Raw genomic sequence first — 27,907 nt, forward strand, 5'->3', positions numbered from 1 at the left:
CTGGTTCAATTATCTCCTAATGGCGAATTTCCGAGACCCATGGAATATATTTCGTTGATATAAAAGAATGGCGTTCAGCGAACTTTGGTGAGACAGTGAGCCGAGTTAAAAAAAAAAAAAAGCAATGATGTCTCGGGTCAAAGAAGGAGCTTAGTATTTAGAAAGGCCATGTATATACATTCAATACCTACTTATATATACATATGTATATCTCGATCGCATTATAGATATTAGACTTCGCGGATACAATATTTAATATACATGACTCCCTAGGTAATGAATCAAGACTGTGTTTAAATTGTCAATTCAATGAAATGCCACTAGGTTCGTAAATAGACGAAGACGGAGCTGAGACCCGAGGTACAGTAAGGCAGTCGCGGGGATTCGGTGGTGCTTTGAGATATCGGGATAAGTGTGGTGGATCTACCTGCAAATCATCAGCCAAGTCTGATCTATTCTTATCAACCTGGCAGAGGCTCGATTTGCCATTTGAATATAAGTACTGTGCACTATGTACTTCGGCAACCCTGACGCTTCAACGGTGAGCAGTCTGTAGGTATCTAGCCTACCAATCTGGTGGATGTGTGGTGTGGTGTTGGTTGGTACGACGTGTCCGTTCACCCGACACCCGATTGTCACGGCGATTTACTGTTTGAGGAGGTAGGCAAAATACCCCTAAATAGGTACCTACTGACCTTACCTACCTCCTAGGTACCTAACTTTAGGTAGGTTAAATACCTAGGTAATAGGTGAGTAAGTACCTAGGTAGGTAGGTACCTGGTGTAGGTAGGTGGGGGTTCAGGAGCTAGAATACCTGTAGAAGGAGAGATAGCATCAGACTACAGCGGGCTAAGGCCCTACGCATGCACTGAACTAGGTACCCAGTTTTGTGGCACCGCGGCTACCAGAGACAGGCCGAGAGACATGCCCGGAGAACCCAACCAACCACTGCCATGATCCATCGTAAATGATTGCAAGGCGAGGGGAAAAGCAACGGCTTCGATCAACCTCTCTTCTGCTTACGTACGATTGTACATGAGCGACTTTCTGCGTCACTCTTCAACCCAGGCCAGCATCGATCTACTCTTATCCGAACACGAATACAGTAAGTGGCTGCCTTCATTCCTTGCCGAATTCTAAATCGAGCATAACTGGCACCCGAAGATGAGGATGAGAATGAGGTTGCCGTAATCCATCCCGCACCTGGAGACCGTTCGGCGAGTTACTAGTGTAGGCCTTTCCACTAGGCTGCCCATCCCATCCCTCCAAAATCTAAAATCACCAAAACTGGAAGTCCGGAGGACCGAGGTCGATTTGCCTCAGGTTGCCGGAAGTACCTTTGAGTCTCAGCCCGACAAGTCGCTTTCACCGTGCCTTATCCTCATACTCAAGTTCAAAGTTACCCTTATAAGCCGGTAATTCCCGTCATATCACGTATTAGGTATACATACTATATAATTGGCACGAACAAGGTTATTCGTCCTGCATATCAAGCTATCTGTCTATGAAGTTTGTTTTAAACACCTTGCCATAATCCCTACCTTGTACTTGTAGTCTGTCTCCTTTCTTCGCCTTTAAAATATCACCATAACCCACCATCTGTCTGCTCGCATATGGTACCATCTCACTGAGAATAACATGGCGTCACAGTCAGAACCAGCGAGGACAGAAAAAGCCTCGACCGCTCTCAGTCTGTCCTTTAATATTGCCGAAAATCGTCCGGCTTCAAGATCATCTTCCATATCATCCACATCATCACAAGATAGTATGGCTAGCGACTCAACCAGGACATCCTCTTCTTCGTTTGAGGTTGAGAACGCTTACTTCAGCTCTAATCCGCCACCCAAGACACTGCCCCAACATGTCGCGGCTGCGAAGGAGTTTATCAGTCAGCACGCTGCTGCAAATCGACGAGTGGTTCTGGTAACATCAGGAGGTACGACTGTCCCGTTGGAAAAGCAGACAGTGCGTTTCATCGACAACTTCAGTGCTGGAACACGCGGTGCCACGTCGGCCGAGTATTTCCTGGAGTCTGGATATGCCGTCATATTCTTGCATCGGCAGTTCAGTTTACTACCGTACAGTCGACATTATAGTCACTCAACAGATTGTTTCCTGGATTTCTTGCATGAATCAGATGATGGTAGCGTCATAGCGAACCCGGCCCACCAGCAAAAGATGTTGCGCGTTTTACGCAAGTACAATGCCGCTAAGCGGCAGAACATGCTGCTCATGCTGCCCTTCGTTACCATTACCGACTATTTGCATGAGTTGCGAGCAGTGGCCCAATTGATGCGCCCTCTCGGACCGAACGGGCTCTTGTACCTCGCCGCCGCCGTGAGCGACTTTTTTGTCCCGCCAGAGCGTATGTCCGAGCACAAGATTCAGAGCACAACCGCAACAGATAAATTCCAGCCAAAAACGCAGCAAGGTCCGACCACGATCACAACAGAGAGGCGAAGGCCGGAGAAAGAAAATGAAGATGATGAGGCATTCGATAACTTCGACTCGTCGCCCGCGGTTCCCCGTAGCAAGCGATTGATAGTAGACTTGGATCCGGTGCCCAAGTTTCTCAAGAACCTCGTTGATGGATGGGCCCCTGAAGGAATGATCGTATCATTCAAGCTCGAAACAGACCCCGCTATACTCGTCCACAAGGCTAAGTACTCGCTAAACCGGTACCAGCACCACCTTGTGATCGGCAACTTACTCACGACTCGTAAATGGGAGGTCGTATTCGTCAGCCCGGGCCGCGAAGATCAGTGGATCCGCGTCCCTATTGCTCGTCGCAAGAAGACGCTCAGCGGTAGCGGAGTCGAGGATTTGATCGGCGCCGCAGAGCGGGAAGGCAGTGGCAAGGAGAATACTAGTAATGAGCCTATGGACCCAGCCAGCCTGCCTGAAGGCGAACCAGAGATGGAGATCGAGAGCCTCATTATTCCTGCAGTTCAGGCATTGCATGACAAGCATGTTGAGTCAGTCGCTGCAAAAAAATCTTAAAAATGGTGAGCTTTGGATGATTAAGACATTGTGAGAATGGTGAACACATCTTGATCAGATTATGGGATATGGGATACGGTCTATGGGCTTTTCTTTTTCTTATTTTTCTCAGATACCATGAACTGTATATATGCCCTGAGCCATAATATAACCATATTGCTAAATAGCGAGAATGCGAAATAGCACATTTTTCTCAACTTTGATCTCAGCGTGTCATGGCGTTTTGAAGCTTCTCTACGTGTGATGAAAGCTGCTTCAAGTCTCTTGAGTGCTGAGGAACATATAAGTGTATTGTTAGATTAGTTACTCAATGAACCCAAGTATCGATAATCCTTAGCTCTGACTGATTGATTTAACTAGATTTTACAATCCCAAAATCTATGCACATTGTTAGGAGATGGCTAGAAAAGGAATTCTAACTTAAGTTCACGAATACCCACATACTTAGGGATAACCAATTAAACTAATCTCACCTTACAACATTAACTCGTATCACAGCCCCCTATAAATGTATGAACCTCACTGTTCAAATCGCAAGTATTATCCCGACATGGCCTCTTGTCAAACTGTCGCTACCTAGTTTAGAAGCTTATCCCAGGACTCTAGAATCCCAAGGTGGGCAAGGTGAACAATGCAACATATTCCATAAAGCGTTGGCCAATTCTCTTCCACTTCACCTTTGTTCCAAATGCACATTCATTCCCGCTAATGACGAGGAGCGTCTACTTACAATGAGACGGCTTTCACACCCCCTTAACAATGAGTTGAATGAAGACAATTACCATTGAACAAGACAATGGCAAAACTGCAAGGAAAGAGTTCACATCTCCACTTCCACAATGTCTTTAAGCAACAATAGGCCTCTGTCTAATATCTTATAAAATGTGATCTTGACGAAGGCATGAAGTAACACCTTTAGATTTGAATTTATATTTTCTCGCTGAATTCTTATGATTTGTTGTATGTACGATCATATAAACTTCAATCACAGGCTAGGCCTAGGACAATAATCATACTCGATTACCCGCAATGACACCAAGACATAACTGCGGTTGCGAAGCAACAAATGACGCCCTCCCAAAACTCGTCGCGTTCTTCCGCAGCCACGGCCACGAAGCACAGTCCTACAGCAACGAGACACCTATCCCCGAGGGCCTCGGTCTAGAATCGGCGTGCTGGAAATGCCAGCTGAACACAGAGACGGGCGTGGAGACAGCCATCACAGCTCTACACTGCGGACCGGATATATTGATCACCCACGATGTCGTCGAGGTGCTATTCCTCTCTCTGATCCGTCTAAGACTTCAAGAAGGCGACGACGACAGCAGCGCGTCAGGCGAAAGTGAAGAATCAGACGCCCAAGACGAAGTAGCTAGTCTCGCCTGGGACTGGGACAACATCTGGCACGAGTTTGCCAAAGCCTTCGAACTCCGCCGCAATAGTATCGACGTAGCCAAGCTCCTGCACAATCTCTCCGAGCTGGAATCGCCGAGACACCAGAAGTGGTGGGTCTCTGTGTTAAGGGGCCTTGGGGCGGAGGCCCTGCTGACGTATGAAGACTACATATCCTCCAGATTAACCAAAAACCCTGGGGCGAGCGTGCTGTCGGTGATGAGGAGGGATGCTAAGATCGTTCAGTCGGTTGATGATCTGTTCGATCTCTACGTGGCTATCGATACTAAGGTACACGGGTATGTACACGCGCATAAAATGTTGCGGGTTAAATGCCTCTGTTGCCGTTAATGGTGAGATAGTAGCCACCGACTGAGTGTCGGAATAAGTCGGTATATTATTATTAATGGCCGTGGGGTATTGAGACTTTCCCCCTGAGGGGAGTGTTGTTTGGGACTTGAGGCAATTCTCGTGTGTTCAGTAGTAACATGATAGCCAACAATGAAGAATAGATATATACATTTATATCCATTTTTTTTGAGCGAGAGTTATTTAAAGCTGACATTGAACAGATGAGGAAACTGTGACGAATGATATCATTTGAGATACCGGTTTTACCCTTTGCGGGGTAGCCAATAACTCCACGATGCCCCCTCGGATGTTAGACTACCCCTTGGAATCTCTAACTATTCATTATACAGACTTTTTCATAACAAGGGATTCAATATGGAAACAAGCTGGAGCGGATCGATAGAGAAGCTGCCGCCTATGAAATTACCGGCCGGCATCACGGAGGACTACATCGGGTGCGAAGACTCATGCGGCCTCACTTGGCACGTTTTGAAGGCCGGCAAGTCCGGGAACCCGCTAGTACTATTCTGCCACGGATACCCGGAGCTCGCGTACTCATGGCGAAAAGTGCTGCCAGCAGTCGCCGCGGCCGGGTATTATTGCGTGGCCATGGACCAGCGAGGATACGGTCGCACAACGGGATGGCCGCGGCGTTCGTTCCATGAGGTCGAGCTAAACGACTACGTCTTCACGAACCTGGTGCGCGATCTGGTTTGCCTCGTCTATCGGCTGGGATACACGGAGGTCTTCAGCATCGTAGGGCACGACTTTGGTGGTGTTAGCTCGGCCATGGCGGCGCTCATGCGCCCGGACGTTTTTAAATCGACGGTACAGCTATCGCATCCCCATCACGCGGTCCCAATACCACGGCTCGGGGACCGACCTGGGAGGACCAAGCTTGACATCCAGGCTGAATTAGCTAAGCTGAACCCGCCGCGGAAACATTACAAGTGGTATAATTCAACTCCCGAGGGGGCGGCGGAGTGGGACAGTCCACCCCAGGGACTGGAGAAGTTCCTGCGTGGCTACTTCCACTTGAAGTCTGCAGCATGGGCTAAGAATGATCCGCATCCGCTTGAGGAGTGGAGCGCGGAGGCAATAGCGGTAATGCCTGAGTATTATGTTATGCAGAAAGACCAGTCGATGCCGGACGCAGTTGCGCAGAATATGGTCGGCGAAGATTATTCTAAGACCGAGGAGTGGTTGTCCCTAGATGATCTGCAAGTGTATTGCGAGGAGTGGGAACGTACGGGGTTCCAAGGCGCACTTAACGTGAGTAACTCTAATCGTCTCTTTCTACGGCTAGAAAACCGGCGATATAAACTCGAGGCCTATGTGTTCCGAGCTCACTTACAGGGATGGCTAACTCAGACTTGCTGTAGTGGTATCGTGCACAAACAGCCTCGACGCCGCAGTCAGCCCGGGACATGCTTCTTTATGCTGGCAAGAAAATCGAGGTTCCATGCACATTTATCAGCGGGAAGCAGGACTGGGGAAACTTTCAGCAGCCCGGGGCTCTCGAGGGTTACGAAGATGCGAAAGCGGTCAAAGCAGGGTGCTTTAGGGGTACGACGCTGGTGGATGGTGCTGGACACTGGGTGCAACAGGAGAAGCCAGAAGTGGTGATCGAAGCGATCCTGGCTTTTTTCAAGACGCTGTAATCTAAAGTCACTCCACTTCGTCTTTTGATAATACCGCTTAATAAATAGAGTCTTGCTTTGTGTCGTTTTGACTAGTCTTAACCTATATGTGTGTCTTCAGACAGGTCCTCGGTCTACAGAGTGGGAAATGGAAATGTGTGTCACTAGTGATTAGGTGAAATTGGCAAAGGGTCAGAGAAAGAATTAGGTACTGGTAGGTCAGCGGCGTATGTTCAATATCACAGCCATGTGTGTCTACATATGTAGGTGCCATATGTATTCACCTACGAGTAGTGTATACCTATGTAGGTTGGTAGGTTGATACCTACATACATTGATCCTCATTTGAGTACCTAGTAGGCGTGTATGTGTCTTGGGGAGGCTGACCCAGGTATAGGTGCTATGGTAGTGGCCCGGGGAATCAATATAAGCTGCTTCTCAGTCTGTATGTAGCGGTGTAGGTGTAGGTGTAGGTGGGTAGAGTGAGCGGATGAGTGCAGGCTTCTCTCGTCACTTCTCATATTCAGCAAACGCTTTGGCAACTGAGATGCTGTCGGGACAGCCAACCAAGGCCAATGGATTCGTTCGTCGCACAGGCAAGGAGGATACACGGCGGCTAGCTCTCCGGTGCTATGAGAGGGAGAGAGGGAGAGATGACCAATCGTCTTTGTCTCTCTTTGCCTCTCGGCGTAGAGTCCTCACCGCATCTTATATATGACAATAGCAGCATGATTCACCACCTAACCAACCACCAGCCGTACTAGAGAAATGGGCAAGTCACAGAATCAGCCCCCGTGCCCGAATGGAACGAAGTTGCTAACGCCAACTCACAGTTAACTCGTCGGCCTCCTAAGCCGAAGATTCTCGGTTCGAGTCCGAGGTGCGGTGTCCCTTTTTTTTAAACCTTTGCGCTGTCTTCTGCCTTGTTCCTTCTCCTTCCACCTGTGTTACGCTCTCCGAAGGCCCTCAACACCTGAGGCAGGTACCCGGATATACTGAATGCTCCGATGCAACAGGGAAGTATGTAGGTACTTACCTCCTAGGTCATGGACTGAAGCATGAAGCCCTTAAGGTTCGGACCGCTGCGTTTGCTGCGGCCTCTCTCTCGGGGAGAGAATCGCGATGGAGAATGTTAGCATTGTATTATTACCGTCGCGAGATATCAGGGATCCCACGGAACACAACTCACGACCTCGATGGGAATCTAGCACCATATCTGCGGAACCTTAGGTGGCACTGGGAGATACGGCTGGACTGCAAGAAAGGCACGAGTGGCAAACTGACCAATATATAGGCCCTGACTACCGATAATTGGCGCTACTGGCTCACTTTGTGCACACAATCTGACCATGAAGCATCGAATAGAAGCCGTCCTCTGCCTCCGCCCACTCCCTCCAGGCCGCCGGCATACGCGTCGCCTCCTCTTCAGTCACGAACCCGAGTTCCACCCCTTTCCTCAAGTCCGCCGCTGCATCAAATCTAAATGCCATATTCTGTCCCGCCCAGGCACGATCAGCCGAATTCGTGTACGTGACACAAGCAGCAGAAGCCGTGATTGCCTCGGGACTGAATCCCGCCCTGCGAGCAAACTCCCTCCCTCGACCACCAGCAATGATCTTTCCAGAATGGTCTGCGAGCCTCGACAGGACATCGAGACTTTCTTTCACACCATGTATACGCGGGTATATCACGATAGAGGACCATTCCGCTTCTCGCGCACAGACGAATCCTCCGGGCTTGCATACTCGCCGCATCTCTTTGAGCCCCCAGACTGGGCCAGGTTCGCCGTGTTGGCCCGGTAAATGGATGAGAACTTGGTGCGCATGAACGATGTCGAAGGAATCATCATTGAATGGCAGCTTGGCTATATCCCCCACTACAAACGTTGCGTTCGCGATCCCACGCTGTTTGCATAACGCCTGTGCGTTCTCGATGGCGCTGTCGCTGGCGTCGATGCCGTCCACGCTCCCTTCCGGTACAAGAGCCGCAAGATCTAGCGTGATGGTACCTGGTCCGCAGCCCACATCTAGTATGCGCATGTGCGGCTGGATAAGAGGCAGCATGTACGCCGAGCTCTCCACCGCCGTCCGACGGGAATATGTGGCAATCATGGCCTGATTATAATTTTTCATATCCATGGCGTCCTGGTATCTGTAGTTTTATCATACAACGCGAAACGGGAATCGAGCAAAGACACTGAAAAATACAGGAAAGGCAAAGTCCAGAAAGCAAATTGCTCGCAGCGGGAATAACGACGCAGATGGAGACTAATGCCGGAGATCCGAGGGCGGAGCCGATGACGGTACCGACCCGGCACCGAGGATAACGAGTATACCCATGGACAACGAGCCTCCATGATTAATACCCTCAATCATCGTAAGAGCTTAGGATTTCTCAGAAATTGGACACATGGGAGTATATATAATGTTTCTTTGGCTAGCCGCGGTATATGCGCATGAATACGTAGATGGTATTCACAGCGTGTGGAAGTCAAGGGCGGGTTGTTGTGCTGAACATTCGGTTTAAACTTCAAATCACTCACCGGGCGCAATTAATTATTCTCATCTTTGCTTCGTCTAAAAACACTTAATCAATGATGGTTGGCATAAATCATAACGAAAATGAATTTCATATTGTATTGTTCATTGATCTCTCTTCTTGACGTATTCTGTACGAAAGTCAAGTCCTGAATCCTGTCGCACAACACCGTATAATGATGAAGAATCCAGAGGGCGTTGCCCATTCTCGTCCGAGTACGCTTTAGCTCTCTTCAAATGCTCCAATACCGTGTTGCCGACTTTCAAGCTTACACCAACTTGTTTCGCGCTGTCGACTCCATGTCCGACATCCTTAAGCGCAAGGTTCAGGTCAGACCAAGGTGCCTCTCCCTTTCCCGGCATATAGACGCCAGTCGTCATCCTGACCGAGTCGGAGTGCGCGACTGTGCCAAAGTTGAGCTCTAGAAGCCTCTCTAGTACATCAGCACCAAGGCCTGTCTTCTCAGCGAACACGTGGGCTTCTGCGATAATTTCCATGAGGCCGGCCATCATGAAGTTCCTAAAACGAGGTTAGAATATTGGTCTCTAAGGGCCTTCCCTCACTTGGGCTGATGTGCAACGACATACCCTGTTGTCTTCAGTAGCGTGGCCTTCTCAGGTTCCTTTCCTACTTGAAGTACTTCCCGGGCAATCACACCTTTAAGGAACGGCGCAATTGTCTGGTACACACTTTCTGGCCCTGCAAACGCCACAAGAAGCCTGCCCTGCTCCGCCACTGGTGTCGCGCCGAAAACAGGCGTTGCTGCAAACTGCGCTCCCTGAGCTGCTAGACTTTCTGTGATTTGCCTGGTTGTGTTAGGATGGATGGTTGTGGTGTCAACAATGATCTTTGTGGCTAGTTCTGAACCGCATGAGATTATCTGCTCGACGATTGACTGCACGGCCGCGTCATCGCTTGCGGAGATGAATATTACGTCGCTGCGAGCGGCTAGTTCTGGCACAGACGCGCAGCGTTCGCCGCCGAGAGCTTCCAGTGCGTCTCCACGAGATGGGGTACGGTTGTAGAAGCAAAGAGATGTGCCACGGCGTGACTGTAAGTAGGTATGGATATTCTTCGCCATGGCATTGCCCATGCTACCTAGCCCAATCCAGCCGAGTCGTAGCGATGGAGTAGCCATGTTGCACGTCCAACAGGATGGGAATCCGTCTCTGGCTTGATTAGTGCTTTGAAGGTATTGCCTGTAGGTAATTGGCGAGACTGGTCCCCGAGTTATAGAGCCCTGTCCTAGATTGAAATTCGATCACTTGAATTCTCAATGGTCTAGATATAAGTACTCATGATTCGGACTGTGTTTCTACTCTTACATTAGGTAATAAGGGGTTGCTGCACTCGGGCACGCTCGGGACTCCACTCCGACTGCTCCTCGATGTAGTGAGTCACTTCACTGCGAGTCGCAATTCGGACGATGATCCGGGGCCGAGCGACGCAACTTCACCAAAACTTACCATATAACGATAGATTCTCAATTCTAACGATGACTGAAAATTGCACTTCGATTTGTGGTGTATATCTCACCTATCAATTGAGCATGCGCCCTAAGGGCAAGGATGGGCAGCTGTGCCGACTGTGCCGCATGTAGCTCGCCTAAATCAGTCCAACTGCATCGGAATAGAGGATATGGCTGCTGACTGTGAATTAGTGTCCTCCACGTCTCTCGTCGAAGACCCTTGATTACATCTTAAGAATCCTGACGTTATACACTTCGTGCGTTCCGTCATACGCTCTCAATCTAGCGCTATTCGCCATGGAGATGATGACTACGCGTGAGGAGGCACTAGCAAGGCGTCGTGTCCAGAATCGAAACGCACAGCGCCGCTTCCGATGTAGGTCGCAACTATCCTAGCTATTTAACGGCCTCGTGAAATCTCTCGGCTGCTTGGTTGACTAGACTGACTTCTTGGTCCTTTTTTATCTCCCAGGGAAACAAAATCAGCTGAACAAGAACGCCGCAGTTCCCTCCGTAGTGGGGGATGGCAACGGCGCTGGTTCCGACCCCTCGCCGGGGATAGAGACACAGACACAGACACATGCACAAATCCCATCACAAGAGACTACATCATCTAAGAGAACGGGCGAATGCTTCTTTTCTTCCAAGCTGAGCCTGTTTGGCGGCTACACCATGCTCGATGTTGATATAAAATACGACGAGGAATTGTTGAGCGTTAATGATTCGTTATTGGCTGTCGCCAACTTGCCTAGAGTTGCCGGGTCATCGCCTGGTCAGGATCGGATTGCTGCGACCTACAGCGCCTCGACAACCCGAACAGTGTCCCATCATCAAGCATTACCCGAACATGGTATTTCCGAGACGCCTGCTCCGTTTCACAGATCAACATCGACTCGCTCGTCAAACCTTCAATCTTCAGGGCCAAGGCCACAAGACCTACCTGTAAATGGTACCAAAAGTAGCTTCGCGAGCCTAGGTACCCACACACAGACGCCAGTAGCGTCCTTGCTACCTAACCCATCTACAGCCAAAGAGATAGAAGATGATGTACGCTGGCAGAAACCCTTGCACCTTGCAGCACAGAAAGGGTACGATCGCATTGTCCATGTCTTACTGCAGCATCAGAGCGACTGCAACGAGCGAGATAGCGACGGCCTCACGCCGCTACTCCACGCAACTATCGGTGGGCATGAGCACGTTGTGCACATGCTCCTGCAACATGGGGCTCGCATAGGCGAGCAAGACCACCAGGGCCGCACTTCTCTACACCTCGCCGTTGCACACCGCCGCGAAGCCGTGTTGAAATGTCTGCTCCAGCACTACATGGGCGATCAAGCTCTGGTAGACGGATACGATGACGATCACAACACTCCGCTGCATACGGCTGTCGATATAGACTTCGAGGCCGGTGTTCGGTTGCTGCTAGAGCATGGGGCAAGCCTAAACTGTATAACCTGGAAAAACTAACGCGACTTTATGGTGGTGGTCTACGCGCTTAATCGAATTATCACGAACGAAGGCTCTAGTTAGCAGAGAGACTAAGGGTTCTACCTTAATGTATGTTAGGTATTCATTGAGCACGACGTGATTGTTTAGCGTTCTACTTTTGAGTCTAACCAAAATCTGAGAACGTCACTATCGAGTTGTGTCACATAGAGGCGGAACTTGGATGAGTATTTATAAGCTTATGGGGCATCACGAGTTATAGCATGCGTCATTACATGTGCTAAACACCTTGATATATTCACATGCGAGTCGGCCACGGGTTCAGGCTCATTCTTCCCAAACGATCCCTTATTAGACTTGTATTTCGTACTAAAAGTGAATTATGTAAATTTCTTTTATATGTAACATATACAGAAGCGTCGAAGGTTAGGAAGGTAGTCTAATTGTATGTCAAGGTCGGCCACCAAGATCAGGAAGGGGCCTGACTAGAGGACTTCATTGCTTTTGCAGCTATAGCAGATTATTGTAAGTAGCTTCCACTCTACGTCCTACCGCAAGCTTTTATTATTTTCGTTGACCTCATTGTTCTCTACTGCCGGTATGTAGAATTTATCTCACCTACGGTGAATGTGATCATGTAGGACCTCGAAACCTACCATTCTCCTACGAGATTATTCATAGAAGGCCCAGGGTTTATTGCTGCCGTATGTTAAGGTCACGGACTCGGCGTGATTATTCCGGATATGGTGTATGAGCGGAAAGGAGTCGAGCCGCAGATGCAAGATCGATGACCTTGCATTAGTGGCTTGGCCCACGCAGCAACGCTTACAGTAACGGAATCGGGGGAACTTGGATGATATACGCTAGGATAATTGAGCCTCTGGGTGAGCGCTGGGGCACTACCTATGGGTTGAGGTTCATTTTTTGCCTATTATTGAAATACAACAAACAAGTACTTCTGAATTTCTAATATTTTGAAATAGGACTAATGTATCGGAGCCTTTATTACACCGCGAACACGATGTCCGTCATTCCATAAGAGTCCCGCTGTGGTCTGAATGCGCTCTGCTGATACTACACTTGCTTCGGAATCCCATGTGTGCAGTAATTTTATTCTATTTCCTCTAGGCAGACATTGTACAATCGACCAATTGCCTCAATCATAGAATTCAACGGTCCCCGCGGACACTCACCATGGCCAAGAAGACAGTCCTCATCACCGGGTGTAGCGATGGCAGCATTGGATCAACACTAGCAAAGCAATTCGTTACAAAAGGCTATCATGTTTTCGCAACTCTTCGAAACACGAGTAAAGCCGCCTCGCTCGCAGGTATGAACGACATCGAAGTCTTGGAGCTCGAGGTTACTTCTCGTGATTCTATTACCGCTTGTATTGCTGAGGTTCACAAACGCAACTACGGCGCCCTCGACATCTTGATCAACAGCGCCGGCGCAGATTTCGTATGCCCATTTCTCGACGTCGATATCGATGAAGCTAAACGTCTTTACGACGTCAACGTGTGGAGCATTATGCTTGTGACGCAAGCCTTCGCCCCTTTGTTGATAAAAGCACAAGGTTGCGTGGCCAATCTCGGTTCTATCGCCGGTGAAATGCCGTTATGTTGGTCCAGTCAGTCGCACTCCCCATATCATTCTTACACAGTCAATGTTTCGAAAGACAAGGATGAATCCGTATAGAGAGTAACCCCTAACTCAATTATGTTCGCTATGTAGGCGTCTACGTCAGCTCCAAAGCAGCCGCTAAGCAAATGTCGGAAGTTATGCGCACTGAGCTAGCACCTCTAGGTGTGCGCGTCATCACGGCCATCGTGGGTGCTGTGAATACGCCTATTCACCAGCGTGCTGGGGAACTGGACTTGCCTGTGGGCTCGTATTACACGAACATACGCAGCCAGGTCAACGAAGTTAGGAAAGGCACGCACAAGCCCGGCGCGGTTGAGACCGATGTCGTAGCCCGTGAACTGATCGACGACATAATAGGTGGCAAAAATGGCGTCACCTGGCGTGGCGGTACGGCAACTGTTGTGAAATATCTTAGTTGGTTGTTGCCGAGAGGTTTGTGGGAGTCGGTGGTGAACAAGGGGAGAGGTCTCGAGGAAGTGGTTAAGCAAGATGGCAAGGGGGAAAATCTATAATTTACGTCGAGTTTAGTGTTTCTATCGCTCTGTGCACTATACTATTCATAATCGACGTCGTAGTCTGAATGATCATACATTTACACTGAACAAGACGTCTTTTACCGTAAGCTGTCCTTCAGTACCTCCGTTTTCCATTTCACAATCTCCGGGACCACCAAACTAGGACTTTTATACATCTAAAATTTGAGTTTAAGTAATAATGAACAGCAGGATACATATAGCTAATTTGGTATACGTTGATTGCTTTGCAATGAATACAAATATGCTCGTTCTTTGAAGATGATAGCAGCTGAATATCCAGTTCGCCTTGCACTTCGGCCGTACGAAATGCCAATGCAGGCTGTTCATGATCATTCAAAGACATGCAGGCAATATTGGAAAGTGACGCTATACAGACTTCGCTTCTTGAAACAGACCCTAGAGACCCAGTCGGTCTGGGCTAGCAGACCAATTGTATATAGAGTCGAGTCAAGCCACCAACGGTTAAGAAGGAGTTAGTTGGTCAAGAACTCATGCAGCCCTAGTTGATCATTGTAATCTGAATAGCTCTAAGTTCCAAGCCCAGATCTCTGCTCTTGTTATATGTACAGTAAGTTACTTCAGCCTAGAAGTTTATCATTTGACATTCTTCAAACCTGCTGGGCAATAATTAATATGCCACTTACCAAGGGAATGAGCCTTCATACCCATATTCGACATATCTGCCCGCATCTACATCTCGCTTCCCTTGTACCATCTCGACAATTGGCTTGGCCCCTTCACTGGTCGGCTTCATTCCAGGACCGGGAGCATTGCTCGGCGACAAACTTGAGACAGTCGGTCCGGGCCCGTACAGAAAAACCTTGAAGCCATCGCCCTCGAAACCCCGGTACTGACCAGCAAAGACCATGTTCATAGCAGACTTGCTCACTCGGTATGGGATCACTGGGAATTAATTTCCAAACCCGTTAGGATCCATTCGGTTACCTATGGACCCGGCACCGCTTGTAACATTGACGAGCCGGGGAGTCCCCACTGACTTCTTGAGCAGAGGGGCGAAGTAATCACCCATCATCTGGGTTCCTACTGCGGCCACGCGAAAGCACTCGACCATTTGCTCGGCAATGGTCCCCTGGGAACCAGCAATACCTGCGTTATTCACCAATGCATCGAGTCTTGAAGCTGTTAGTAAAATCCTAAGAAAATGGATAGAACAGAGTATTCATAATAGGCATATAGGATAGAGGGAAAAGAAAGACATAAGTAACATACCTTCCGTATTCTGCTTCGACCAGTTTTGCAGCCGCAATGACTGAGTTCTCATCTGCGACATCGAGCTTCAGCAACTCTACAGTGCCTGGCAAGTTACGAGACTTGAGCTCTGCAACAGCTGCCTGGCCTTTCTCGGCTGACCGTGCACCAAGTAAAACGTGGAAAGAGCCGTCGGCTAGGAGCTGGTTTACTACTTCAAAGCCGATCCCACTGTTGGCTGTACTTTCCGGTATCAGCGGATGTTGCAAAGAGGAAAGGGTAGAGGTGGGGTATAATATAGAGCGCCATACCTCCGGTGACGAGGGCTATCAACTTTTGGCTAGCCATTGTATGGGTTTTGAAGTAGTCTTTGGTACTTGCCTTGTGTTCAACTCAGTCAAGAAAGGTCGAAGTTGCTGATTAAATGCCGAATTCGAAAAGATCGATGTGCAGTAACTATTCACGTCCAAGGATAGTTCTGCAGAAGAAATCTGAAGTAGATTGGACTTAGAGCTGACCGGTACACCGTCTATTTATGTTATTTTGGAACATCATCTACTCTACTTCGATAGAGAGCCTTAGGATCTTATCGTGGTAAGAATGTATGCATAGGTGATATGTAGCCATGTCATCGATGTTCTCAACCTTGCCATACCTGGGCTAGATCAGTCCACCGAAGCGTTAACTCGGTGTCACCAGGTTAGGACGCTACAGACTGCAATTCAATTAATCGCCATGTCACTGCATATTACAGGGATCCTGCCCCACGTTTCGCTATTTTGGGTTGTAAAGAGGTCGAAGATTGGCCGGCCGAATGTCCGCCAAGACTCTGGGGATACGCGTATTAGAGTTGCATGGAGATAGGAGATATAAACACCGGGAATCATGCACCAGAATGGTGAAGGGACATTACAGGTTTCCTTCTTCACTTGCAGAACTACACCTCTAGGCAATCTTGTTTTGCCCTTGCCGACATATCGTCGGGCTCGAATTGAAACCCGTTCTCCGTGCTCACAAATGGCGAATCCGGATGTAGCGGAGTTATCATCTAATGACAGGCGCCAAGAGATGGCATGTTACACGTGTAACCTCTGTACCGGTTGAAGAATGCAGTTCGCCTTGCACTTCGGCCGTACGAAGGACCATTGCAGGCTGTTCATGACCTTCCAAGACATGCAGGCAATATTGGAAAGTGAGGTTATACAGACTTCGCTTCTTGAAACAGACCCTAGAGACCCAGGCGGTCTGGGCTGGCAGATCATTTGTATATAAAGTCTTCTCAAGCCACCAACAGCCGAGAAGGAGTTGGTTGGTCAAGGACTACTGCAGCCCTAGTAGATCATTGTAATCAGAATCCTCAGTTCCAAGCCCAGTTTATCTGCCCTTGTTATATGGCATCAGTGGCCCATAGATTAAACTCGTATGTCGATACAACAACAGCGTTCAAGGGGTTGCAAATATGTGCTCTATGCATTGGTTGACTGAGCATTATTATTTTACGTGCTTATGAACCTATCCGAGTCCCCGCTTCGAATGCTTAAACCATGAACTCCTAATATCAATATCCTCATCACTATTTTGAAACACTTGCCCTCGTGGGTTGATATTCCTTTCAGGCGACTGACATGATTTGTATTTCTGTCTACCGCGTTGTTTTTTGTGTTGATGTGACTCGGTGCTGCTGCTGCGCAACTTGCGCTTTGACGCATTAGAGTGAACCGATGCAGCTGTGTGGGGTACTATCTCTGAACTTTCAGAGCTCGGTCCGACCAAGCCAGTTAGAAGGTTATTGCAGAGAGATGCTATGGGCGTAGAGGGTGAGTGGCTATTTGTATTCTGTGAGAGCGAACTTGAACGCGACAGGCTAGGTTCGGCCTCATGCGCGATATCGTGAGCTGGAATAGTCGGCTTATCCGAGAGAATCGAGAGTTCTGATGATGGTGGACGCGGTTCTTGATAATTATCGCGAAGTTTGTTGCTTCCAGTTATGGTCTGAGTATCTGGTACCGTCAGGTGGTCGTCCTCTTGAACGTGAGGAAATTCCAACAATAATGGCCGACAAATACTCGCGTCCGACTGTTCATTTATTTCTTTAATCAATATTGCCCATCTTTGCAATGCACCTATCAATGACGTTAACCCCTGATCATCGAATCTCGGTTGGAAAGGTGATTCTAGTAGTACCAGTTGGCCTCCCTCATCAATGGGTATGTGCGGTAGTAATTCGGTTTCTTCCTCGCCCATGCCATGTTCAGACAAGTCGGAAACGCTCTTATTCTCGTCAAAAAGTTGGTCCTCGCCGCGAACCGTCTCGTTCTCCACTGGGAGGGGGGATGTGACCTTTCCTTGTCCCTGTTGTCCGATAACATGGAGGAACTCGGAATTCGAATTTTGAATATGTTCAAAACCCATTGGCGTACCAGATTTCGGTGAAATATCAAGCTGATCTTTGTCAAGTGACAGGACCAGATCAGCCTGAATAGGACTCGGCGGCGTCAAAAAGGGGGATTCAGACTGAGACTGAGAGGGTCGTTCCGAAGTTTCTGGTTGTTTTAGGACATTGGCAGAGCTGCCATCGCTTGGTTGGGTCTGTTCAGGGAAATACGAAACTGCTGGCTGTCTGAATTCCATCTGATTGTGTGGCCGGTTTTCTTGCCCTGATTTTCGCTTGTCAGGTGCAGTTGATAGCCTTTGGGGCTGAATTGTCGACCTTGGGTCTTCAGAGTTCGAGTTAGCGTCTATGTACGACTAGGTTCTAGAATATTGATGAAATACCGACACTTTGACAATCTGTCTTCGCGGATTCGCTTGCTGCGCGATTTTTGATGGGTGATCTCTCTGGTGTTTTGGGACTTGCACCGCCTCCAGCAGTTCTACTCGATTGTTTGGAGTCTGTCTTGTGTCTGGCAGGCGTATGGGGTTGGCCTATCGGCCTTTGGTTCTCTTCTCTTTTCGTAGAATCTTCCACATTCGGGACGGGCACGTTACTATTTTCAGTTGAAACAGATTGAGAGCCCGATGTGATTTTCTCGGGGGTCTGTTCTTCTTGCAGCTTTGGTTGCTCAGCTGATTTAGGTATATAATAAGTATTAGATAGCCCATCGTTGGATTCGGCGGACTTAGATGATGGTGGGCATCGACGTGACACCTCTTTGTCACTCTTCTCTTCACTTTTACAGGGTATAGATTTTTTGTCAGGTAATGAATTGGGTTTTTCAGTGATTCTCCAACCTCGTGTATTATCGTTCATTTCGCTTTCTGTATCCTCACACCTCCGTGACTCTGTCGCTTCATATGTGTTAATACAATGTCTGTTTCACTTAACTCATAATGACTTACCTGGTTGAATAGTTGGTACTATGCTAGCAAGATCTGCGATATTAAATCAGTCTTAGGTGCAATTCGGCAGGCTATATCACCTATACTATCATACAGGTATGCACCTACCACCAGGGATATCTTGCTTCTGTGCCACGTGGCTTGCATTACTTTCTCCGTGTTCTGGATTGTCCTTTAATCCATTAGACATATTACTCTTCAAAGCATCTGCGAAGGACCGTGGCTCGTTCTTAGCGGGATTCTTTGCTGCCTGCGGAGAACTAATGGTCCTATCGACTTGGGAGGGCAGCTCACCGTCTTTCTTAGACTCGGAAGACCTTTCCGGCGAGCTCGGAACAGGTGGTCGGGATTTAGAAGGCGTGGCGGACCTGCTATCGGACTTTTTCGATTTAGGGCTTGAATCCTTCTTCGGCTTAGGACTCAAATCATCATTTTGCTGGCCGTCAGAAGTGGGGACGCCGTTGGTGCTATCTTTTTGACGCTCATCTTCTCGTTTCTTGGACTTCTTTGATGAATCGCCCTCTTGCTTCTTCGATTTTTCTTTTGGTTGCTCTTCTTCTCGGCTACCAGCTTGATCTTTTGGATGCCCATTTTGTTGCTTTCCAGATGTGTCCTGTGAGAGTTCATCTTCGTGTTTCTTTGACTTGTTCTTCGGGGACTCGTTTTCTTGCTGCTTCGATCCCTCTTTCGGGCGCTCGTCCCCTTGGTCAGTGGGCTTGTCCTTCGAGGGCCCATTCTTTTGCTTCTTCGACTCATCCTGTGAAAACCCATCTACTTGCTTGGTTGACTTGTCCTTCGCAAGCTCATTCTCTTGCTTTTTAGACTTTTCAGATTTCTCAGACTTTTGCCCATCTTGAATTCCCTCCTCTGGGCTCATCGACTTGTCTTCTGGTAGCTTGTCTTCCTGTTTGATTGACTTATCCTTTTGGAAATCATTATCCTGATTTTTTGACTTCTCATCAGTTAGAGCCTCATCTTGTTGGCTCGTCGATTTGTCATCTTGAAGTTTGTCGTCTTGCTTCTTCGAATTGTCAATTGGAAGATTATCATCCCGCTTCATCGATGAATCTTTCGGGAGTCCATTCTCTTGGTCGTTCGGTTTGTCTTTCGGCACTCCATCTTCGTGCTTGCGCGACTTGTCTTCGGGGAGCCCGTTTTCCTGAACTTTTGAGCTATCCCTTGACAACTCGCCTGCTTCTTTCTTCGAACGGTCTTTCGATCTTTTCCTTCGCGGAGGAGAGGCAGGCAAAGACTGTGTCAATTGATCATCAATGCGGCGATTGAGTTCCTAAATCATTCCTTAGTATTTGAACCGACATCAATGGAGTACGGGGTTCGCCACCTTTCGTTTCTCATCAAGATCGTGCAACTTCTTCTTGCCCTCTTCGATCTTCTTCTCTGCGGTTTGCTCGACCTCATCCATCTTCCGCTCCGTCTCGTCTTCAATAGATCCCACCTCATTGTCGTACTTCTGTTGCCGATTGTTGTCCTCTGTGCTTGTGGCTTTCTTGAGTTCTTCGTCCTCGCGTCGGCGCCGTGCAGCGCGCTCCTCGTCTTCCTGCTGTCGTTTCTTTTTTATATCCTCCAATTCTTTTTCGCGTTTCGCCTCGAGCTCTTCCTTCTCTTTTTGAAATGATGCTTGTAGATCCGCCAATAGCTGGTCTCGGTGCTGCTCCAATCGGTCAAGCTCATCATTTTGCGCAGTTGATGATAGCTCGCTAAATGTGGATTTTATCTGTGCCAGGGTATCCTGCAGCTGTGGTAGAAGAGTTTCGACCTCCATATTTGACAAGATATTTTCAGGGATATGCCAAGGGTGGTGGCAAGGAAGAGTCGGCGAATATGCAAGGAAGGGGGCAACAGTTGGGGATCGGTTGTTTGGATAATTAGCGAGCCTTGACCACGGCACTGGATCAATTGAAAAGACAAGAAAGGAATCCGCTGAGATGGAGATGAGAGAGAGAAGACATGCTTATTAACTCATGGCAATGCATAACAAAAGCTACGTTTATGACGTCTGAAATACACCTGCAAGCCCCTCACTCATACGCAGCGGCACGTAATGGTAGGGCCGTCTGGGGAATTCCGGATTCTGGACACATCAACTAGACGTCACAGTCCAGACGCCACACATGAACACCGTTGAAGCTACTCGGCCGTTCGCATTTTAGCGCAACGGGATCCTTGATTTTAGTGATCCAGCTGATCCACTGACCTTTGACCTAGCCCAACGGTTTTCTCACGTTGACAAGCCAACCTTGGGCTCGCTTGGCTATTGCTTGGCCTCACGACCGTAATACATTGCGTCAACCCTACGTTGGAGTCCAATCCCACCAGTTGCCAGTATATAAACCGTAAAGAAGTTGATACAAGAGTACCATATACACTAGAGGGTCTACGTCTTCAGCCAGCGGGGGCTATTTAGCGTAGAAGCTGGTATTCGGAGTGACTCAGTACATATGAAAACTATATACTTATCCCTTCTTTTCCAGCTTAGAGGATTCGCAAAGAGAGGGAGAGAGAAAGAGAAAGAGAGTCGTCTTGGGCTGCAGCACACACCTACGTTCTACGCATAGTTTGATACGAACTCATGTGCGTCATTGCTAATCTAGAAAACCCACACGCGTAGAATACCAGCTAGCATGCGACTGGTGCCCCATCGCGGGAACTAAGCAGCGATCATGGATGCCATGCAATCTAGGTCTAATACGTCAACGTGCATAAGCCCAGAGGTTGTACAAGAGGGATCGAGGGATGAGCATCATGCTGATTGGGAACCAGACCGTTATGACTGCCTCTGCCAAGGACCTACAATTAGAAAATAATGCTGACCTAGTAGCTGAACCCTTCGCACGCAATGGACTACAAAGTAGAGTCGACCCCATCACGCTGCAAAGTCTCCGTCGAGCGATCCATGTGCGGAGATGTTGCCACGATAGATTGACCCAAACACGTGGGTGTGTACAAGAAGGCCCCTCTCTTCTAAACAGAGCCACCAAAGCTGTTGATGAAATCCAGTAGTTATGTGTACTGGAGATCTCATTTAAAATGAGAATGATAATTGAATAACTATAGATAGATATAATATTATAATATAGTCATTGGTACCTCACGAGTAGCAGTATAAAACGCGACCAGCACATAATCAGGAAAGGATTAAAGATAAGTGACCGTTTTATACACCGAACTAGGTAGATTTATTCGTCTTTGGCAATTTTGAGTACCACTCTTCCAGACACTTCACCTTTCTCTAGCTCTTGGTAAATCTTTGGCAGATCTTCAAAAGGCCGGATTGAGACCTTGGGCTTAACAACTCCTCTCCTGACCAAGTCCACTGCCTCTAGACACTCCTTAAGCGATCCAACGAGGTTACCGGTAATATGCAGTCCCTTGATGACAATAGCGCTGATGGGCGTCAAGAGGTGCCCCTTTTCAGACGGAATGCCCACACAACTGAGCGTGCCACCCACCTTCAACATGTCAGCAGCCCGTTCAAATGCTTTGACACTAGCAGCCGTGACAATGACGGCGGTGGCACCTCCCCCAGTAAGCTCGTGCACTTTCTTTATTACATCGGGGGTCGCCGTGAAGTCGATGTACTCGCTTGCACCGATCTCCTTGACGAAGTTGCCCTTGGTGGCGCCACCATCTATGCCGATGACGATAGCTCCTTGGGCACGGGCGTATTGGACTAGAGTGGAACGGAATCAGTCAGTCATACAATTCTGGAAAGTCAAACGCATATGCCTAGTATCAAACTGCATACCGGCAAAGTGACCCAGACCACCACCTGCGCCGACAACCACAACCCAGTCTCCAGCCTTGACATTCGCGTTTTTAACAGCCTGTGCTGGGTGTCAGCATCTTCTTTTACGATCCTAACGCCGAGCGCCGCACCTTGTACGTTGTAAGTCCCGCGCATAGCACGGGCCCGATAACTGCTGGATCGATATCATCAGGAAGGATTGTCAGGTATCCGGCATCGAGGGCGATATACTCCTGGAAGCTGCCGTCTTCGTGATGCAAGTGATTTGTGCTCTTGATACAGTGCTGCTCTTTACCTGCAAGGCAGAACTCGCACCTTCTGCAGATCCGGCTCGCAAATCGAATCCCAACGAACATGCCTAGCCGGATGTCATCGCCACAACCCGGCCCAATGGCAACAATGCGGCCGACACCCTCATGACCGCCAACGTGCGGGAGCTTGACCTTGGTGATGGGATTTCCGCGGGAGTCTGACGCAACTCCTGCTTGAGTGTGAAGATCTGAAAGCCTGTGAGTCCCGCCATCTACACCGCACCTACGTAGAGTCGGAATCACTCACCGCTCTGGCAAACGCCCGAGTAAAGGACTTTGGCCAGAACTTCATTATGCCCTGGCTTAGGGACGGGGTAATCATGGACGAACTTCACACCCCCTCCTAGTTCGGGGACTGTAGCTGCAGTCTGAGTGGTAGGAATGCTCGACATGGTCACACTGAGTCAGAATATTGATCGAACAGCACCAGTACGACTTTAAGATCATATATCTAGCTTGATTATGGAATCTATTACTTTTATGTATTCATTTCACGGATAGCCGCTCTCACAGTGCGCTCCATTCGATTATCATGGTGCAACATACGCTTTTCGGTAGGCTATCCCTTGATTCGACACCCCGCAGAGTAAGAGGTCACAAGCATACTTTCCCCAACATCTCTCTATCTTCCCCGCAATGTCATCTAGTATTAATGGAAGCAGAAAGCCACGTAGAAAATGCAGGCGACCCCACAGCGTCGGGTATTAATGGATCCCAGGAATCTGGGCCTCTGGTCCATTGAGTCAGATATGGCTCGCCTCTGCATCTCCGACGTGGCCATAGATACCACGTGATAAAACTATGTATGCTAAATAGGCTTAACCTGTTGGTACCGTGAGGACACAGCTGGATTAGGTGTGTCAGACTTTGAGAGTTCACATGACTGACTTCGAAAGACTATAGCACTATAGCCAGTTGCAACACATATTCAAGTCTAGGTACAGAATGTAATGGACGTATTCACATGTAGCCCGCACCAAGTTGAATTCTCGGTATTGATACGTATCGGCTACGCTCGTCGAATATACACCCTACGATACCCCCTAGAGTCGGTTTCTAGGCGACCATTCATACCTGCTCCAGAATATTTTAAGTACTTAGCAGAATGCACCAAGAGGGTAGCTAGAGCTCAGCCAATTGCGGCTCGATAGAGATGAGGGGCATCTGTCTTATCGTGAGACATAGATACAGCGCGAATCTGATTAGCAGAACTATATATTTCGGTGAGTTACTATACATCTCACACCTGTGGATTGATGTTGCTACCCAGTATCTGATGACTAATAGTTAAACCTACGCATGTTTTCTAGTATAAAGAGGACAAGGCGCTGGCACGGTATGCTTCTAGCATTGGGCAATTTACAAGATACGAGAGCTACTTTCGGCATCTAACGACTAATTAGCGGGGGCTAGATAGCCGATTCCGAAATTTGATATACATCAAGAAGTCTAGCATTTGGAGTTCAAGAGCCTTATTGCTCTTAGAATGCCACAGACACAATATTTCTAGCACCGGACATCAAATATAATAGCGGACTACACTCAGGAGTGCAACGAACCTGTTGAAAAAATGACTGTATTTTATACAAAATAACCTAGTAGGTAGCGGTCGCTCTTCGTACATATACAGGTATCAAATAAATCTTCCACTCGCCAGTAGTGGAAACAGTGTAATTCCTACTAAGCACGCTATCATAATCATATCCATCCTATCGCCCCTAGCCATCCGCCGACCTGCGGACGAATTCCTCGCTCCTTTATTGACCCCCCAGCTTCTCAAGCGCGAAGGAGGCACCCATTCTCTGGGTGGAAGAGTCTCTGGGGTACTGGAGGTGCTGGGCATTGATACCATTGCCGTTTGTGGTATCGCAGACACCGTCACCCTTTTTGATTGTATATTGTCAGTAATCATTCAAAAGCGGAGTTTAGACTTTATGAGACTGGGCCACCAGTGACTTACTAAGATACAGACGTCAGCAGTCTTGCTGACCCAATTGTCAGGAATACCCCGAGTCAAGGTAGCCGACAATCCACTGACGTTCTGGGTGGTGGTGCCGCCGTTGTTGTCGATGTTGCAGGCGAGGCCACTCTTGTGGTGCGGGTCTCCAATAAGGAAAACGCCCTTGACGGCGTCGAAGGCGTTGCCGGTGATGGACGACATGGCGTTGACCGTGGCGGCCGCACCCTGTGAGTATCCCTGCAGGATAAAACACTCGTTGGGAGATGATTGGAGCGTGGTCGTGATCTTGTCGATAATGTCCCGGGTTCCGGAGGCAGAGTTCTGGGAGAAGCCGGCCGGGTAGACGGTGTTGTAGATCTTGCCGCCCGAGAGCTGAGAGGTGATCTGGGAGTTCATTGTTCGGAAGCCAGAAGACTGGCCCTGGCGCTCACCTGTTCCTCGCGTGTTGATGATGGTGTATGATGGGCAGGTACTCGAGACAGCACGCTTGATCGTCATGTCTTCAGCTGGGGCGGCCGAGGACAAGGCGAACAAGGAAAGAAGAGAGACGGTGATCTTAGTAATAGAAGGCATCATATCTTTAAAGAGAGGTGGGAAGCTCTTGTTGGCTTTAGATCGGATGATCAATGAACGTCGTACTTGACTGCTGCTTGTGCTTGTTTGAAGAAAACTACACGGAAGGAATCACCGGTGCCTTTATATGGTATTTTCGTCTGATCTCGAAAGTGAGTGGAAGTGGGATAAATTAATATCAGCGTCATCACATTAAGTATAAGGATCTCGGTGAGGTTAGTGTACGTTCATTGTTTGCTGTGAGCCAGTAGGTGAACGATGGAAGCGCATCTAGCTTGCTATACCAAATGCAGAAGTTGTCGCGAAGACAACTGGAAGTTCTGTGGTGGAGAAAAGATTCCAGTCGTCGCGCCATAATTGAAACTCAAACCTCCATCCTACAACTTATCTAAGGCTAGACGTTTTGAGAACTCGGGAATGTAGGGTGGCATGTAAGTCAGTTCTCAGAATCTGCATGGACTGCCAGTAGGGCTAGACTGGCGCCTTGACAAATTAACTCCACGTTCTGTCAAGTTGAAACCGATAGTTGAAAGGAATAACTGCCGCATAGCCTGACTAGGGGCTAAAGCAAACTTTTATAATATGATGGTTTTCCCATATCAGACACACACGAGACAAGCCAGCGTTGACAACATAATCCTCAATTGGTTCGCATTATGTGCTCAAAAAGGTTAGGCGACAGGCTAATGTCTCAGATTGTCTCCCATGCGCAAGTGTGCCTGACTATGTAGCCAGACAGCCAAGACAGTCCGGGGAAACGATAGAACGACGAGACCGCGATCGAAATAGGAAAACATTAATTAGGCAAGCGGTAACTGACTGGTGCCTTAAAGAGAGGTGACCAGTGAACCAACTTACCTAAGCACGACAACTTCTGTTCTTCAGCCAACCCACGATAGGCGGAATTTGAGAACACCTATAGCACGTAGCCTTGGACTTGAGACTAGATGAGGAAATGTTCCGATGAAGTGACCTGACGTCAACCGATCCTACAGATGAATAGACATTTCCGAAGAATTACAACTAACACTCATTCCCTTAACGTCGTGCAGTCCCGATATTGAACCTTGCGAAACACCAACTCACAACTCAGAAATGAGCAACGCCAAACCCAAGCATTCCTCCTCGCGGACATAATCTAAACCCAAGAACCAAGCGCTTTACACTCCCGTTCACAATGCCGCGCATCAAAAGAACCCATAACCATGCTCTACCCCATCCTGCCGTACTGGTCAATAGTCGCGGAGTCTCCAGCACCTAGAAAAAAGCTGCAGTTCAACTATATTAGCTCACGTTCAAAGAACCGGGAAACGCAATTTGTCGAATGAACTTACTAAGTGGTGCGATGATCGTTCTCGCGATCGAAGCCCCCATCAGCAGCCCAGAGGGTCTCCATAGTCAACCGATGCGCAGTTTTGGGCTTACCCTGCGCGACGCGCAGCTTCTCGAAGTAACAGTAGGCAGCGTAGAAGACGGAGCTCTTGGCGCCCGCGTTGGCGCCCTTCAGGGCGCGGAAGTCGGCCAATTGCTTCGACTGGATGCCCTTGCACTTGGGCGCGCGCAGTTGCGCGTAGATGTCCCGGCAGAACTGCGTCTGCGTGAGCCCGGGCGTCTTCAGATGCGCGTTGATCTTCTTCCGGATGTCGTCGCAGGTGTCGTAGACGGGGACGTCGTCCGTTTCCTCGCCCTCGAGATGGATCCCGCTGATATCGGGTAGTCCTGCGACAGAGGACGCAATCATCTTCGCTGTCGAGCTGGGGTTCCCGTTGGACGATGATGTTGTTGTTGTTGTTGTTGTTGTTGTTGTTGTATTTGACGGCCCAGCGGCGGCAGTGGCAGCGTCGACTTCGAGCTTCTGCCGCTTCTTGACGTCCGGCATCTTGATCTTGGCGTACTCGCGCTGCTTGAACCACACCCACGCATTGTAGTACATGCTACTCCCGGAGCCTCCCATTGGGCCAGTTGCATGTAAGAATCTGTTCAGCGTATTCGCGTTAGTAGACCCGAGGACCTTGGCGAACTCCGCCTTGTTCATAATGCCCGAGTCGAGGAGCTTGTTGATCTTCCCGCGCACGGCGTTACAGCTGGGCATGGGGTCATCTTCGAAGGCATGGGGACTGATGATGTGATCCAGGTTCTGCTTGTAAGCCGCGATATCCTCTTCTAACGTAGTCTCAGCTTTGCGCTTCTTACTAGCGACAGCCGCAGTTTTCGGGGCGTTGCCCGCGACACTAGGTATCGGTGCTGCTGCCGGCTTGGCTGCGGGCCCCGACGGCTTGGGCGCTGGCCGATTTGCGCCGGTTACGGCCATCAATTGTGCGGAACTGGGCATAGGAGTAACTATAGAGCTGTTGGCTGGTGTCTTGTAGACAGTAACGGGCGGTACAATTGAAATATTGGCGCGGTTACTAGCATCGGCCAGGACCGTGGATTGCTGCTCAAGAGCTCAGTTTTGTACAAGTGCTTGTCTACTTGCAATGATGAACAAATGGCAACCTACTCTGTGTTTCCCCGACATCGTGATGGTTATATAGTATATCTCGACACGCGAAGACGCTCACAACTTCGATGCAGTTCACACAACCGGGAACAACAATATGAAGTTGGTTTGCTGTTTGTTGATGATGCAGCGAAATAAAGTCGCATAACGCGTTCTTACGCGCAATATCATCAGCTGGGGTTCTCACCCCTGAAGTTGCCACTCGGCCGGGGTTGAGAATTACCCTAGTCAAGA

At 48.8% G+C, this 27,907-nt stretch overlaps 12 protein-coding genes across 12 annotated transcripts; 5 read left to right on the forward strand and 7 right to left on the reverse strand.

Annotated features, from left to right (window-relative positions):
* The first annotated feature begins 923 nt into the window (after positions 1–923).
* On the forward strand, positions 924–3,197 carry F5B22DRAFT_592950 (DNA/pantothenate metabolism flavoprotein). Its single transcript, XM_047973969.1, has one exon. The coding sequence runs from the start codon at positions 1,639–1,641 to the stop codon at positions 2,998–3,000; it is 1,362 nt and encodes a 453-aa protein (XP_047834157.1). The 5' UTR covers positions 924–1,638; the 3' UTR covers positions 3,001–3,197.
* Positions 3,198–3,902: 705 nt separating this feature from the next.
* On the forward strand, positions 3,903–4,967 carry F5B22DRAFT_592952 (uncharacterized protein). Its single transcript, XM_047973970.1, has one exon. The coding sequence runs from the start codon at positions 4,030–4,032 to the stop codon at positions 4,741–4,743; it is 714 nt and encodes a 237-aa protein (XP_047834158.1). The 5' UTR covers positions 3,903–4,029; the 3' UTR covers positions 4,744–4,967.
* On the forward strand, positions 4,968–6,466 carry F5B22DRAFT_592954 (Alpha/Beta hydrolase protein). The gene is made up of 2 exons (XM_047973971.1): positions 4,968–6,015; positions 6,126–6,466. Exons 1-2 carry the CDS (start codon positions 5,119–5,121, stop codon positions 6,402–6,404), a joined length of 1,176 nt encoding a protein of 391 aa, XP_047834159.1. The 5' UTR covers positions 4,968–5,118; the 3' UTR covers positions 6,405–6,466.
* Positions 6,467–7,708: 1,242 nt separating this feature from the next.
* Positions 7,709–8,521, reverse strand: F5B22DRAFT_643165 (methyltransferase type 11; the record flags this gene model as incomplete). The annotated part of the gene is made up of 1 exon (XM_047978224.1): positions 7,709–8,521. One exon carries the CDS (start codon positions 8,519–8,521, stop codon positions 7,709–7,711), a length of 813 nt encoding a protein of 270 aa, XP_047834160.1.
* Positions 8,522–8,993: 472 nt separating this feature from the next.
* On the reverse strand, positions 8,994–10,378 carry F5B22DRAFT_592958 (NAD binding domain of 6-phosphogluconate dehydrogenase-domain-containing protein). The gene is made up of 2 exons (XM_047973972.1): positions 9,509–10,378; positions 8,994–9,440 (listed from the first exon to the last, which is right to left on the reverse strand). The coding sequence occupies exons 1-2, from the start codon at positions 10,057–10,059 to the stop codon at positions 9,026–9,028; spliced, it is 966 nt and encodes a 321-aa protein (XP_047834161.1). The 5' UTR covers positions 10,060–10,378; the 3' UTR covers positions 8,994–9,025.
* A 2,651-nt stretch (positions 10,379–13,029) lies between these two features.
* Positions 13,030–13,991, forward strand: F5B22DRAFT_643168 (putative short-chain dehydrogenase/reductase; the record flags this gene model as incomplete). The annotated part of the gene is made up of 2 exons (XM_047978225.1): positions 13,030–13,465; positions 13,570–13,991. The coding sequence occupies 2 exons, from the start codon at positions 13,030–13,032 to the stop codon at positions 13,989–13,991; spliced, it is 858 nt and encodes a 285-aa protein (XP_047834162.1).
* Positions 13,992–14,655: 664 nt separating this feature from the next.
* F5B22DRAFT_660491 (NAD(P)-binding protein) lies at positions 14,656–16,116 on the reverse strand (the record flags this gene model as incomplete). Its single annotated transcript, XM_047980297.1, has 4 exons — positions 15,536–16,116; positions 15,246–15,462; positions 14,961–15,148; positions 14,656–14,918 (listed from the first exon to the last, which is right to left on the reverse strand). Exons 1-4 carry the CDS (start codon positions 15,570–15,572, stop codon positions 14,656–14,658), a joined length of 705 nt encoding a protein of 234 aa, XP_047834163.1. The 5' UTR covers positions 15,573–16,116.
* A 2,015-nt stretch (positions 16,117–18,131) lies between these two features.
* On the reverse strand, positions 18,132–19,485 carry F5B22DRAFT_592967 (uncharacterized protein). The gene is made up of 4 exons (XM_047973973.1): positions 18,858–19,485; positions 18,672–18,735; positions 18,564–18,596; positions 18,132–18,512 (listed from the first exon to the last, which is right to left on the reverse strand). Exons 1-2 carry the CDS (start codon positions 19,438–19,440, stop codon positions 18,710–18,712), a joined length of 609 nt encoding a protein of 202 aa, XP_047834164.1. The 5' UTR covers positions 19,441–19,485; the 3' UTR covers positions 18,132–18,512; positions 18,564–18,596; positions 18,672–18,709.
* A 22-nt stretch (positions 19,486–19,507) lies between these two features.
* F5B22DRAFT_592968 (uncharacterized protein) lies at positions 19,508–19,896 on the forward strand. Its single transcript, XM_047973974.1, has one exon. The coding sequence runs from the start codon at positions 19,626–19,628 to the stop codon at positions 19,845–19,847; it is 222 nt and encodes a 73-aa protein (XP_047834165.1). The 5' UTR covers positions 19,508–19,625; the 3' UTR covers positions 19,848–19,896.
* Positions 19,897–21,605: 1,709 nt separating this feature from the next.
* F5B22DRAFT_592972 (alcohol dehydrogenase) lies at positions 21,606–23,216 on the reverse strand. Its single transcript, XM_047973975.1, has 4 exons — positions 22,888–23,216; positions 22,461–22,828; positions 22,330–22,408; positions 21,606–22,254 (listed from the first exon to the last, which is right to left on the reverse strand). Exons 1-4 carry the CDS (start codon positions 23,030–23,032, stop codon positions 21,761–21,763), a joined length of 1,086 nt encoding a protein of 361 aa, XP_047834166.1. The 5' UTR covers positions 23,033–23,216; the 3' UTR covers positions 21,606–21,760.
* Positions 23,217–24,094: 878 nt separating this feature from the next.
* On the reverse strand, positions 24,095–25,268 carry F5B22DRAFT_461053 (A cutinase-like protein from cryptococcus Sp). The gene is made up of 2 exons (XM_047972062.1): positions 24,601–25,268; positions 24,095–24,523 (listed from the first exon to the last, which is right to left on the reverse strand). Exons 1-2 carry the CDS (start codon positions 25,174–25,176, stop codon positions 24,398–24,400), a joined length of 702 nt encoding a protein of 233 aa, XP_047834167.1. The 5' UTR covers positions 25,177–25,268; the 3' UTR covers positions 24,095–24,397.
* A 687-nt stretch (positions 25,269–25,955) lies between these two features.
* Positions 25,956–27,874, reverse strand: F5B22DRAFT_461057 (uncharacterized protein). The gene is made up of 3 exons (XM_047972063.1): positions 27,674–27,874; positions 26,508–27,607; positions 25,956–26,441 (listed from the first exon to the last, which is right to left on the reverse strand). The coding sequence occupies exons 1-3, from the start codon at positions 27,689–27,691 to the stop codon at positions 26,384–26,386; spliced, it is 1,176 nt and encodes a 391-aa protein (XP_047834168.1). The 5' UTR covers positions 27,692–27,874; the 3' UTR covers positions 25,956–26,383.
* Positions 27,875–27,907: the final 33 nt, after the last annotated feature.

This window comes from Xylaria bambusicola, assembly GCF_022495145.1.
Source record: "Xylaria bambusicola strain CBS 139988 unplaced genomic scaffold F5B22scaffold_6, whole genome shotgun sequence".
Classification (NCBI taxonomy): domain Eukaryota; kingdom Fungi; phylum Ascomycota; class Sordariomycetes; order Xylariales; family Xylariaceae; genus Xylaria; species Xylaria bambusicola.

Excerpts from the sequence above, each read along its gene's own strand:
- F5B22DRAFT_592950 (XM_047973969.1), top strand. The coding sequence starts at position 1,639 with ATGGCGTCACAGTCAGAACCAGCGAGGACAGAAAAAGCCTCGACCGCT.
- F5B22DRAFT_592952 (XM_047973970.1), top strand. The coding sequence starts at position 4,030 with ATGACACCAAGACATAACTGCGGTTGCGAAGCAACAAATGACGCCCTC.
- F5B22DRAFT_592954 (XM_047973971.1), top strand. The coding sequence starts at position 5,119 with ATGGAAACAAGCTGGAGCGGATCGATAGAGAAGCTGCCGCCTATGAAA. Across the intron at positions 6,016-6,125 it reads GGTTCCAAGGCGCACTTAAC|TGGTATCGTGCACAAACAGC; the intron begins GTGAGTAACTCT and ends GACTTGCTGTAG.
- F5B22DRAFT_592958 (XM_047973972.1), bottom strand. The coding sequence starts at position 10,059 with ATGGCTACTCCATCGCTACGACTCGGCTGGATTGGGCTAGGTAGCATG. Across the intron at positions 9,441-9,508 it reads ACGCTACTGAAGACAACAGG|GAACTTCATGATGGCCGGCC; the intron begins GTATGTCGTTGC and ends ACCTCGTTTTAG.
- F5B22DRAFT_592967 (XM_047973973.1), bottom strand. The coding sequence starts at position 19,440 with ATGAGCCCAGAGGAGGGAATTCAAGATGGGCAAAAGTCTGAGAAATCT. Across the intron at positions 18,736-18,857 it reads TTCCGAGTCTAAGAAAGACG|GACAATCCAGAACACGGAGA; the intron begins GTGAGCTGCCCT and ends AATGGATTAAAG.
- F5B22DRAFT_592968 (XM_047973974.1), top strand. The coding sequence starts at position 19,626 with ATGAATCTTTCGGGAGTCCATTCTCTTGGTCGTTCGGTTTGTCTTTCG.
- F5B22DRAFT_592972 (XM_047973975.1), bottom strand. The coding sequence starts at position 23,032 with ATGTCGAGCATTCCTACCACTCAGACTGCAGCTACAGTCCCCGAACTA. Across the intron at positions 22,409-22,460 it reads CGGGACTTACAACGTACAAG|GCTGTTAAAAACGCGAATGT; the intron begins GTGCGGCGCTCG and ends CACCCAGCACAG. Across the intron at positions 22,255-22,329 it reads TGGTCTGGGTCACTTTGCCG|TCCAATACGCCCGTGCCCAA; the intron begins GTATGCAGTTTG and ends GTTCCACTCTAG.
- F5B22DRAFT_461053 (XM_047972062.1), bottom strand. The coding sequence starts at position 25,176 with ATGATGCCTTCTATTACTAAGATCACCGTCTCTCTTCTTTCCTTGTTC. Across the intron at positions 24,524-24,600 it reads CTGCTGACGTCTGTATCTTA|GGTGACGGTGTCTGCGATAC; the intron begins GTAAGTCACTGG and ends ACAATCAAAAAG.
- F5B22DRAFT_461057 (XM_047972063.1), bottom strand. Across the intron at positions 26,442-26,507 it reads AACGATCATCGCACCACTTA|CTTTTTTCTAGGTGCTGGAG; the intron begins GTAAGTTCATTC and ends GTTGAACTGCAG.